This window comes from Halichoerus grypus, chromosome X (assembly GCF_964656455.1).
Source record: "Halichoerus grypus chromosome X, mHalGry1.hap1.1, whole genome shotgun sequence".
NCBI classification, from domain to species: Eukaryota; Metazoa; Chordata; class Mammalia; order Carnivora; family Phocidae; genus Halichoerus; species Halichoerus grypus.
The window spans coordinates 51,121,487-51,134,133 of NC_135727.1; the positions used below are offsets into that span (position 1 = coordinate 51,121,487).

General features: G+C 38.3%; 1 protein-coding gene across 3 annotated transcripts in view; it reads right to left on the reverse strand.

Moving 5' to 3' along the window:
• LOC118553187 (protein diaphanous homolog 2) overlaps positions 1-12,647 on the reverse strand; it is a 951,294-nt gene that overhangs the window by 161,322 nt on the left and 777,325 nt on the right. For all 3 annotated transcript variants that reach the window (XM_078064453.1, XM_078064454.1, XM_078064452.1), the window contains one exon: positions 9,898-9,993. In XM_078064453.1, coding sequence (XP_077920579.1) covers positions 9,898-9,993 — 96 coding nt within the window. The remainder of the gene's footprint in view (positions 1-9,897; positions 9,994-12,647) is intronic.

The window sequence follows — 12,647 nt, forward strand, 5'->3', positions numbered from 1 at the left end:
ATAGTTAAATCTGATGGATCCTTTCCAATCCTTATTTTCTTGGTTCTCTTGGCTACATCTGATGCTATTTGGCACTTTCTCTTTGAAAAGTAATACCACAATAGCTTTTTTTTCTCCTCTCACCTCCATAACCAACCTCTTCATGCTCTATTTCATGCGCTCCATCTACCAAGCTAGTCCCATAAATTGGTGGCTCCACTTTTGTGGCACATTAAAATCGCCTGAATAACTTTTTTGTTTTTTATTATGTTATGTTAATGACCATACATTACATCACTAGTTTTTGATGTAGTGTTCCATGATTCATTGTTTGCATATAACACCCAGTGCTCCATGCAGTACGTGCCCTCTTTAATACCCATCACCAGGCTAACCCATCCCCCTCCACCCCTCCCCTCTAGAACCCTAAGTTTGTTTCTCAGAGTCCATAGTCTCTCATGGTTCGCCTTCCCCTCCGATTACCCCCCTTCATTTTTCCCTTTCTGCTATCTTTTTTTTTTTTTTTTAACATATAATGTATTATTTGTTTCAGAGGTACAGGTCTGTGATTCAACAGTCTTACACAATTCACAGCACTCACCATAGCACATACCCTCCCCAATGTCTACCACCCAGCCACCCCATCCCTCCTAGCCCCCACCACTCCAGCAACCCTCAGTTTGTTTCCTGAGATTAAGAATTCCTCGTATCAGTGAGGTCATATGATACATGTCTTTCTCTGATTGACTTATTTCGCTCAGCATAATACCCTCCAGTTCCATCCATGTCATTGCAAATGGCAAGATTTCATTCCTTTTGAGGGCTGCATAATATTCCATTGTATATATATACCACATCTTCTTTATCCATTCATCTGTCGATGGACATCTTGGCTCTTTCCATAGTTTGGCTATTGTGGACATTGCTGCTATAAACATCAGGCTGCACGTACCCCTTCGGATCCCTACATTTGTATCTTTGGGGTAAATACCCAGTAGTGCAATTGCTGGGTTGTATGATAGCTCTATTTTCAACTTTTTGAGGAACTTTTAAAACATACTATCGCCCAGGCTCTGACTCCACAGATTTGGATTTCATTGGTTCAGAGAGGAACTGGACATAGCTATTTCTTAGAAGTCTCTCAAAGTGAGTCTATTGTGTAGCCAGGGCTGAGAAACAGTGCCACAAATGTTTATTTTCTCCAGGGTTCTCTCTTTTGCTCACTTCTCTATTTATTTCCCCCAGATTATCTTACCCATTGTTGTATTTTTAGCTGTGACCTGAAGGTTGACCAGTTCTCCAAGATTCCTAGTATTTACCCTGTAGTTATTGCCAAGAGGTAACCACGCTAACTAACACTACTGAGAACACTCAGTGGCTTGCCTAAGGATTATTTGATTTGCTACTTCCTCACCACCTCCTTTCCTCATCTCAAGAAAATCACACATAAACTATGGCCCACCCACTCCTGACTTTCACCACTTGCAAACCAGTTAACTCTAAAGCTGACAAAGATTTTCTTTGAAGATCTCATCCTTTTTGTCTCCCTCCTCATGTCTCCCCAAGCTTCTACCCAGTTAACTCAAGAATATCTTTCTTCAACACCCAATCTATTCTCTCTCTGTATGAGGCCACAAATGTCTGTCATTTTAACTTATGAGACTATTCTCTCTGCATTAGATGACTATGAATCACCTATCACAGAATAAATGAGAAAGTGCTTTGTTAACTTTGTAAAGGACTAGGCATGCTGAAGTATTTTAACTATATCACATAGTATATATGCTCAATAAATACAATTGAATTAAGAGAGAAAAAGGCCACATATTTGTAAGTGAAACTAGACATATTAACTTATGATTGGCAACTCCATTCAAGACCCTTGTAAGTGTCTAGAGTTTCCTGTCAGAATCTCTAGAAGAGACACGATTTATCTTTTCACTCTTTTGTTTCCTTCAAGCCCCAGCATTTAAGGTACACAAGATATTCATTTTTTAATCCATTAGGACCTTGTTCTTGACCTTCACTGTTCTAATGAAACTGCTTGGGAAAAGGTCAACTGTCACCTGCTAGTTGACAAACCCACTGGTCTTTTTTCAGCCATCATTTTATTTAACTTCCTGCAGAATATGACCCTGCTGACTTTCTCCATTCTGAAATTCTCCCTGCCTTCAGTCTTCCAGGTGTCACTTTTTGTTGCTTCTCTTCTTCCCTTTCTAACCATTTTTTCTCTCAGTGTCCTTTGCTGATTCATCTATTTGCCTCTTAAATAATGTAATTCCCAAATACTCTATTCTCAGCCTATTTACCTCTCACTGGACATACTCTTCCTAGGTGATCCCAAGGTTTCTATAACCCTATATGTGCAGATGCCCCCCAAATCTGTTATTTCCAGCCTCAACCCCTCTTGCTTTTGTGTGTGTGTGTGTGTGTGTTTGTGTGTAGTTATGTAATCTTCTACTTAAAAACCTCTGCTGGCTCTTTGTTGCAACAAACTTTGCATTATTGCCACTGTTCCCCTTCCCTATTTCCATTGCATGTATTTACCATTTCCTTTATTTGAAATGCTTATTTCTCCTGTTCTCCTCTAAGTAAACTACTATTCATCAAAACACAACTCAAAACACAACTCAAATGCCACTTTCATTATGAAAAATTTCTTAAATTCTCTAGGCAGCTAGTTGCTCTTTCAGCATTTTCTACACAGGTGTATCACAGCATTTATATTGTGTATATATCTGCCTTCCCCATGAAGCTGTGAATACTTGAAGCTAGCACCCATGCTTTATCCATTTTTACACTCCAGGGCCCTAGCACTGTTGCCTGGCCCCTAGGATTTGATCAATAAATGTCATTTGGGTGAAAGCCACGTTTCTGTTTATTTGCTTGCATTATGTCATATTTTACTAGATTTCAAATGCACATTATAATATAGTAACTCTTCTATAGACAAAATGGGGTTTAGTTGGCTAGTCCAAGAATCTAACACTTACAAAACAGAAGACTAGGGAACCTCATGGGAAAGAACTCATCCTAAGGGAGAAGGATGTAAGCAGCTTGGATGAATGACCAGCTTGACCTAGTAATAGTAACAAACAAACAAACACAAAACTCCAACAGAACTTGGTCATCAAAAGATGAGGATGATACTGAGTGCTATACATGGGATCTGTCATGGGCTTGTCTTTGGACCTTGCTATATGGGACCAAATCCTATAGAGATCAAGAGCACTGTAACTTAAAACTGAAAGCTGTTTCTCTAAAAATGTAAGACTTTCAGGCATAAGTAGTGTTGCTTGGTACACTGGTGAAGTGCCACACTAAAGAAGAGGGAGGTGTTTCCCCCCACTTTGCCACTGACCACTGTCAAACTCTGGCATCATGAAGGCATGAGAGTGCCCACTGCTATAGCAAAGAGCAGACATGGAAATGTATGGTATCACAGGTGGAGGTGGAAGAACAGTGGTGGGTGACTGTGTTTGTGAAATGCCCCCTGAGAACTTCCAGAAATGCTTCAAAGATCCCTTATAGGCATTTGAGGTCCTGAATGTGTATGTGGAAAGAAGAACTAGGAAAATTTGGGTTTTGTTATTTACGTGAGGTAGAGAGGCCTAGGAAAATGTGGGTTTTTGGGTTTTGTTGTAAAGATATTTTCCCTAATACTTAGAGTTTGCTTTTTTTTTCCTTCTTTTTTTTTATCATTGTTTCTTGCCCCTATCTGTTCTCACATGGTAAATTAGAGCTTCTCATTTTTTTAATTTAAATTCAATTAGCCAGCACATAGTACATCATTAGTTTCAGATGTAGAGTTCAATTACTCATCATTTGTGTGTAACACCCAATGCTCATCACGTCACGTGCCCTCCTTAATGCCCGTCACCCAATTATCCCATCCCCCACCCACCTCCCCTCCAGCAACCCTAGGTTTGTTTCCTATAGTTAAGAGTCTCTCATGGTTTGTCACCCTCTCTGATGACTTTCCGTTTAGTTTTCCCTCCCTTCCCCTATGATCCTCTGTGCTGTTTCTTATATTCCACATATGAGTGAAACCATATGATAATTGTCTTTCTCTGACTGACTTACTTTGCTCAGCATAATCCCCTCCAGTTCCATCCACATCAATGTAAATGGTAAGCATTCATCCTTTCTGATGGCTGAGTAATATTCCATTGTGTGTGTGTATACATATATACATACATACATACCACATCTTCTTTTTCCATTCATCTGTCCATGGACATCTCGGCTCTTTCTATAGTTTGGCTATTGTGGACATTTAGGACTGTAGAGCTTCTCATTTATATTGTTATCTTGCTGATCCATAAACCTACAATTGTGTGTCCCCTGAGTTTTTTTTTTTTTCAAATTTAGTTTTCTTGGTTGCCCTGTGTAGTTCTACAACCAAATTACCTTTATTCTGTTTCCTGGTTTCATTTCTTCATACGGCTTCTCTTGTAAATTTTTTTTTTAATGTCTGGAACTATATGCCAAAATCTGGTAATAGCCAAAATAGCTAAGTTAGATATCTATTGCTAAGAAGACTGTTTATATTTACTTGTAGTGGGCAAAGAATGAAGAAGTCAAGTTGGTTGAGAGAGGAGAAGCAAGTTCTAAGTATCTATAGCTATTCGGTAATGATTTCAGATGTGGCATTGTGTATTTATATTTTTTTTAATTTTTTTTTTAAAAGATTTTATTTATTTATTTGAGAGAGAGAATGAGATAGAGAGAGCATGAGAGGGGGGAGGGTCAGAGGGAGAAGCAGGCTCCCTGTTCAGCAGGGAGCCCGATGCAGGACTCGATCCCGGGACTCCAGGATCATGACCTGAGCCGAAGGCAGTCGCCCAACCAACTGAGCCACCCAGGCGCCCGTGTATTTATATTTTAAGTGTGGTTTTCACTTCTGCAAAGTTTTTTTTTTTTTTTTCCATGTGTTTCTTTTTCTTCCAAAGCTTACCTTTGATCTTATAATGACAAAGTCAGGAATACTTATGGGTAATTCTTTCCAAAGTGAATTGTAAACATACGGAACTTATTACTTTGAGAGCTAACAAAGGTTGTCACAAAGAGGGTCCAGAAGGATTCAGCAAAATTCATAGGTGGTAAATCCATACTAGGTTATTAAGGAAAAGTGAGATGTTCCTTTCACCCACCAAACTCTTAGAAAGCATGGTCCATATTCTAGGGATGAATAGGTGAGAGGTGAAGGGGTGGGGAAAGTTACTCAAACTCCCGTGCTGTACAAGCACATGTTTCCTATCTCATTACGACACATATAAAATCACATTGCAATTTTATCACATGGCTTACATTCCTGTTTTCCCAAAAGTATGTAAGCCCCTTGAGGCAAGTGTCCTGATTGGTGGTACATGTACCTGAACCAGTACATGACATCCAGGAAGCATTCAATAAAATTGTTCAATTGTTGAATTAATACTATCAATCCCTGCAACCTCACAATCTACTCACTGCTTAGTTCCTGCATTCTGGCTCCCAGTTCCATCCAAATACTGAAAAGATGCTCTTAAAAAGTTGATAGAAAACTCCCATATGGCAAACCATTGGTCTTTATCCTTTTTGATTTTACCACAGCAGATGTCATTGTTGAAAATGCCCAACTTTTCTGCCTTCTTAATACTTTCCTCTTCCTTTGCTCCTAGAACAATGTTTTGATTCTCCTCCCACCTGTCCAACTACTCCTTGTCTATCTTCTTTGCTATTTTTACTTTTAGCCCCTAAGTGAAAGCATTTTCAAAGTTCTGTTTTTGGATCTCTTTTATCTGAAGAATCACTCTAATAATCCCTTCCATTTCCATACTATACCCAGAAATCTTACAAACTCAACCATCTTGTGATGAAACCTACACCTATCCTTTTAAGAAACTTCTGGACATCTTGACCTCAATGCTCTCCTGCCACTTTCAGTTTCACTTTCCCAAAACTTACTTTATCTTCCATCACTACTCCTTTTCCTGCTCTTAATAGTTTTCTCTCATAACCCAACTATCTTTCTAGCTAATCAAATTCAAAACCCTGGGATTATCTTTGACTCCTGGCTACTCCTCTTCCTCTTCACCTAAATTATCTCCTTTCACTAAGAATATGACAGAAGAATCCTAATTCATCATTCACACTCCTGTAGATTAAATGTCTTAATATATAGCTTTGATCATGTTCCTCCACTGCTTAAAAACCTTCAATAGTTCCCCATTGCCTAAAGAATTATATGCTAACACCTTAGTCTCTTATTCAAGCACTCTATGATGTGGCATCAACCTACTTTTTAAAAAAAAAATTTATTGGGGCACCTGGGTGGCTCAGTCATTAAGCGTCTGCCTCCGGCTCGGGTCATGATCCCAGGGTCCTGGGATCAAGCCCCACATCGGGCTCCCCGCTCCACGGGAGGCCTGCTTCTCCCTCTCCTACTCCCCTTGCTTGTGTTCCCTCTCTCTCTGTCAAATAAATAAAATCCTTAAAAAAAATTTTTTTTTTATTTAAATTCAATTTAGTTAACATATAGTGTATTATTAGTTTCAGGGGTAGAATTTAGTGATTCATCAGTTGCATATGACACCCAGTGCTCATCAAACTACTTTTCCAGAGTTCTCTCCATACTTCTACACTTCTTATAGCCTATTTTCTTACTAGGTGGACTATCTGCCATGCTCCCAAAATGCTTTGCACTTTCTTACTTCTGTATTTTTCTTAATGACATTTCATTTGCCTACTATCCCTACCTCCAATTCCAACTGCTGAAATCCATACTCACCCTTCAAAACCTTTTCTTCCATGACTCTTTTTCTGATATATCCAATAAAACATGATATTTCCTTCCTCTGAGCTCACAAAGTATATTATTAATAGCTCTTGTATAATACCTATTATTTTTTGCTTTATTCTGTAGTCTTTCTGTACCATTTCTCTTTCCCACAAGACACAAGGGTCTTGTAACTAAGAAAAATCATAATTATTTCTGCATTTTCCTTCATGTGTAGCAAGGTACCTTTCAGAGAACAGATGTACAATAAATTAATGAATGTTTAGGGGCTCATTTCCTAATCTCTGAGTTTGGTATTAGCAAAGCTTGTAATCTGGGTTGATATTCAGCCCATATGTATTAGTACCACATAGTGGCTACTTACTGCCTGTGTACATTCTGACTGGTTGAAGCCTGTACTATACTAGTTATCAATATTTTTTTCAATAGCACTCCTTATATAATAGTCTCCCTTGAAATGTCTTTTGGGACCCTTAGCTGAAACAACACTCTCAGTATTTGGGCTATAGGCAATATTTGGGAGCTCAGAGTTGCCTAATTTGGTAGATCCTGAGGAGGGGACATAGACTCAGTGTGAAAGTTTTATAATTTAGGCAACTAATCATACTATTTACTAACATTTTGATTTTCTAATGAAGAATATAAATCATCACCTCATTTTGTTTAAATAGTGAATCGAAAACACTGCAATTAAAAGCACAATTGTAGAGCTCTGTATTTTACATACCATAATTTCCATCTGTAAGTGATAATAATGGAGATGGCAAGCAGAGCAGTACGTCTTTGCTGTTTGTGGCTCACTCCAATTTCAGATTTTTTGACTATTCCCTCTTATTTTACTTTACTTGATAAAAATAGCCTTCTTTATAATTTGATTTTTCTGCTTCTATCTCATCATGTTGAAGTGGAGGTTATTGAAAGAAGCAAGAATGCTGGTGTTGAACAGGGAAAGTATAACAATATAAAGTCAATAGGGCATTGAAAAAGAACCAAATAAGGTACCTAGGAAAGTGAAAACAAAAGGAGGCCAGCAGAAAAAGATGATCTAGTTAGGAAAGTCAGAAACAAGGAAGAAATCTGGGAAAATCCCCAGCTCTGTTGCTTCTAGAAAGAGGCAAGCAAATCGGAGAGTTTTTGGCAGACTTGTCAACTCTATGCCTGCCTCTCCCTCTCCCTCGCGTGAACTCTGATGCTCAAGATGCTTTAGCAATCATTGCCACCGTCTGCTTCTAGTTTCTTTTTACCGCTGGACATTTGCATTGGCTGCTGTCACTTGGAATGACCGCCAGAACTACTTGGGCTGATATCTTTGACCCTGTGTGTTCATGGAGGTACTCCAGCTACAAACCAAAGGAGGTCCCGGTTTAGATTACTTGGAATCAGTACTGTGAAATTATGCAGTTTGTGAATCTATTCTTGGTGTTTCACAGTTGATGACACTATATTCCCTTGTGTACCAAACTCAGAGAAACCCTATTAGATGATCTCTCTCTTTCTTAGTACAATCTTTCTAGAGTCAGTATGAGATGTGAGTCTAATCAAACATGGGCCTTAGCAAATGTATTTTAAAAATAAATAGCCTAGAAAGATGATGGCAGTTCTTTTATGGTATGGAATAACATGCTTATATTTATCAGCTGCTTAACAGAGAACTGAATTGATAGAAAAATTATTTCAGTTTGCTTTTCACTGTTAATACTCTGATAGTTCAAGAAAGAACAGTGAAGGTTTCTATTTTCCTTAGGAGGTGGAAGGGGTCTCTGATAGCATGGTAAAACATTCTTATTTTACAGATAAAGACTGAGAGTAGATGAAATGGCTGCTTCATAGTTACAGATTACTAGTGCTCCTAATATTCTGCTCTGCAGCACTACCTTAAAAAATTAATATGGGGGCGCCGGGGTGGCTCAGTCGTTAGGCGTCTGCCTTCGGCTCAGGTCATGATCCCAGAGTCCTGGGATCAAGCCCCGCATCAGGCTCCCTGCTCCGTGGGAGGCCTGCTTCTCCCTCTCCCATTCCCCCTGCTTGTGTCCCTCTCTGGCTGTGTCTCTCTGTCAAATAAATAAATAAAACCTTTAAAAAAAAATTAATATGAATATACAAATAGAGATTTTACTTTTCTTTCCTCCAGTCTTTTACTCTTTTTGTAGGCCATCTTCAATGTCTTCATATCCATCAAAATTCACCCAAATGTAAAAAAGATGAATATAACTTATATTGTCTTCTGCCATGAATTTCACCATTGCCAAAAGCTTTCCTGGACAACTGTACTGGGCTCCATTTCTTTCACTGCTTTGTTGGAGTACAATGGTTTTAAGAGCTACCACTTTGTATTCTGATGATATATGTTAGTTTCCAGTCCAAATACAGAATATTTTTTGAATTGTAGGCTATTCAAGGCAAATCTTATTAATCTAAATTAAGGAGAACTTACATGTTTACTACTAATGCTCCTTTTTCAATTACTACCCCATATAGCTCCATAGCCCATGAAGAGGACTTTTAAAATCAATATACCTAATTTTTTCCTCTTCTTCGAAGAAGATATAAACTAAAAATATAGAAATTTCCTTAAAGGAGGTGGATAGCTCAGCTACCTGGCTTATTCTGAGAGGAACTATTATTTACCTCAGCCATAGCGTATGAACAGAGAAGACAGACAATTTTCTAATACCACTGTGCCCCTCTTCTCTTTATTAACATGGAGAATGGAATATGGATTATACTACAAAGCCAAAATAACCTCTAGAAAGAAGCATTATTTCAGTTTCCTTACCTGTAAATAGCTAATGTGACATCCCTAGGGCCAATTACTTTTAATGATTTAATTACATTTACGGTTTTATAAACCATGTTCCACCCAAACCACATGCACATAAAACAACAATTAAAATATTTAATATTAAACACAGCAGGAGTCCTTATTTCTGAAATTTTTTTGCAAAGTCTACAGTTATTTGAAGATACCTTTGCCAAGGTGAAACTTGTGATCACATAGACACAGAAGCATGTTGAGACTTTTTAACACATGAACTGAGATCCACTGTTAAAAAAAATTCATGGGGAAGGTTTTTTGGGGGTGGTATTTGGCTATGAACATTCACATTTTATAATACCATGCAAACTGGAATGAGTTTTACCTGGATTCCTTGGAATCCGCTTTCTGCGGTCTCGGAATGCTGCACCTGATTGTAGGGCTTCTAGAAGATTATCCATCACACCAGTCTCATCACCCTCTGGAGGGAGGGAGAAATCAGAATTAATTCTGGAGCAATTTAAGTTAAACTACAGGAAAATAAAGGGGGAAAACTCCTGTCAGATTTACATAATATCCCTAAATTAAAGACGTGTATCTGTTTAAACATAATGGTTCCTGTCAGTTTCTGGCACCACAGACTACTTTGCTTATTATGCACCATTAAGCAAAATTCATGCCAATCCCACTGTTCTTTCAACTTAAGGACCTTGTCTTTTGTATTATTGATGACATGCTCAGTATGCAAATAAACAGTAGCTGATCAGCTACTGCTGCCTTCCTGTTAAAGATTCTTATAAGATATTCCTAAGCAAGAAACCAATGACCTGGCTTAATGCAATCAATGTGCAGGGCGTGATGTGATGAAGCAGAGTTACACAAGGTTAAATACTGATTGTATTAATACCTTCAGCATTCAACCATCATCTGCGATTATCTCAAAAGACACTATTTGCAAAAACACATTTGCATTCAATTCCTACCTAATCCATATCCTTTACCCATTTCAGAATGCTGACATTGTAGAAGGAAAAGGTGACCACATCATTTGAAAAGCCACATTTTACATTTGAGAGACATTAGCCAGAGTCTCATCATCCCTTTTATTTTTTTATTTTTTTTTCATCATACCTTTTAGAATGCTGTTGTGTTTCTAAGTTTTTCCTATGGGAAAGAACTGTTAAGATTCCATGAGCAGAGTATTCAAAAGATGTGCACGGAAATTCCTAATGCAAATGCATTTAAAACATTTTACCCTACCCTTATCTTTGACAATTCTGGCTATCAAAAACACTTTAAAGATTTGTTAGAGCATTTGTTTCAAGGTATTTATTGCCAGAAACTCTACTACACTGTGGATAATCCACAGAGAGCTGAGACCCATCTTCCCATCTGGCCTAGCTGACGATAAAAGGACCCTAACTAAGTGGCTAATTTGAGTGGTAGCTAAATGCGTGGGTCTGGGGTAGAAGACATTTGTAAGCAGAAGGGTTAAGAGAAGAAGAAGGCAGGAGCGAGGGAGAAAAAACTGACCTGGGTGCTATTCTAAAGTTAAATTTAAATCCTACTTTGTTTAAAGAATGACTATGGGGTATCATATCACACACACAAAAATATTCTCTTACAGGGCAAGAACAAGCTAAAACCTTTTTTGATTATGCCCTTTATTTGACTTGAGATCAATCATTTGTTCTTTTAAAATGAATTCTCTAGGACATGATATTAAATAAAAAAACAAAGGGAAGCAGAGAGGTTCTCAGGTCCAAAATCTGGTAAAAACAGGACAAATAAAAGGAAAGTAGAACCCCAGCGACTAACCAGGGAAAGGGGATTATGCACATTTAGGAATATTAAAGCTGCAGACACATCTGAACCATCACCTGCTCTCTACAATAGAAAGAAAAGAGGAACTGAAAGTAGTTTGGTATGGTTAGACTGTACCTGGGAGAATGAAATTTTAGGCAGTAAGCACTTTACATATGTTGTATCTTTTAACCCAGCTACACACTGAAATAGGTATCATCTCTGTTTTCAGCTGGGGATACTGAAACTTAGAGTTTAAGGATCTCGTTCCAGATCACACAGTTAGCATGTGGAGGGGCCCAGGTAGGAACCCAGGTCAATGTGACACCAAGACCAGTCCTCTTTGCATGCAGCTAACAGAAGACAAAATGGACTAGGCCATATGGTGACCAGATGATAAAAGATCATAATTCTATGATATGGGTTTGAACATTATCCTATAAGTCAACACTCTCCAATAGATATAAAATGCAGGCCAAAAATGTGAGCTGCGTAAGTAATTTTAAACTTCCTAGTAGCCACATTTAAAAAAATTTAAAAACAGATGAAATCAATTTTCATATATTAAGTAAATGTTTAACTCAATATACAAAAATATTTATTTTTTAGTCTTTTTATCAGATTAAGTCTCAGAAATCTAGCATGTTTTTATTAGCTACATTTAGCTAATTACATCAGATTAGCTACATTTCAAGTGCTCATTACCTATATGTGGCTAGTGCCTACTGTATTGGGAAACACAGCTATAAGCAACAGGAAGCGACTTGATTAGATTTTCATTTTAGAAAGACTTATTGGACAGCACTGTGGAGAATGACTCAGAGTATGGCGTAACAGAAGGCGGGGAAATGGTTAGGAATGTAGTGTAACTGTCTAAGACATAAAGGAGCGAACTAAAAGGATAGAAGAGTGAATGGAGAGGGTGGATACTTTGAAGGTCTTAATGTAGTTAATAAGACCTGGCTGAGGGGGTGAGGTCAAGGGTGAGGAAAGGAGTCTAGATGATCAAGGATAAACAGGTATGAGAAAATATGATTATTTTTTTAGGAATATTTAAGTAGAGGGGCGCCTGGGTGGCTTAGTCGTTAAGTGTCTGCCTTCGGCTCAGGTCATGATCTCAGGGTCCTGGGATTGAGCCCCATATCGGGTTCCCTGCTCGGCGGGAAGCCTGTTTCTCCCTCTCCCACTCCACCTGCTTGTGTTCCTGCTCTCGCTATCTCTCTCTCTGTCAAATAAATAAATAAAATCTTTTAAAAAAAAAAGGAATATTTAAGTAGAGCTATCCAGTGAGCAGTTAGAAATATGAGTCTGGACCCCAGGAGTGAAGTCTGG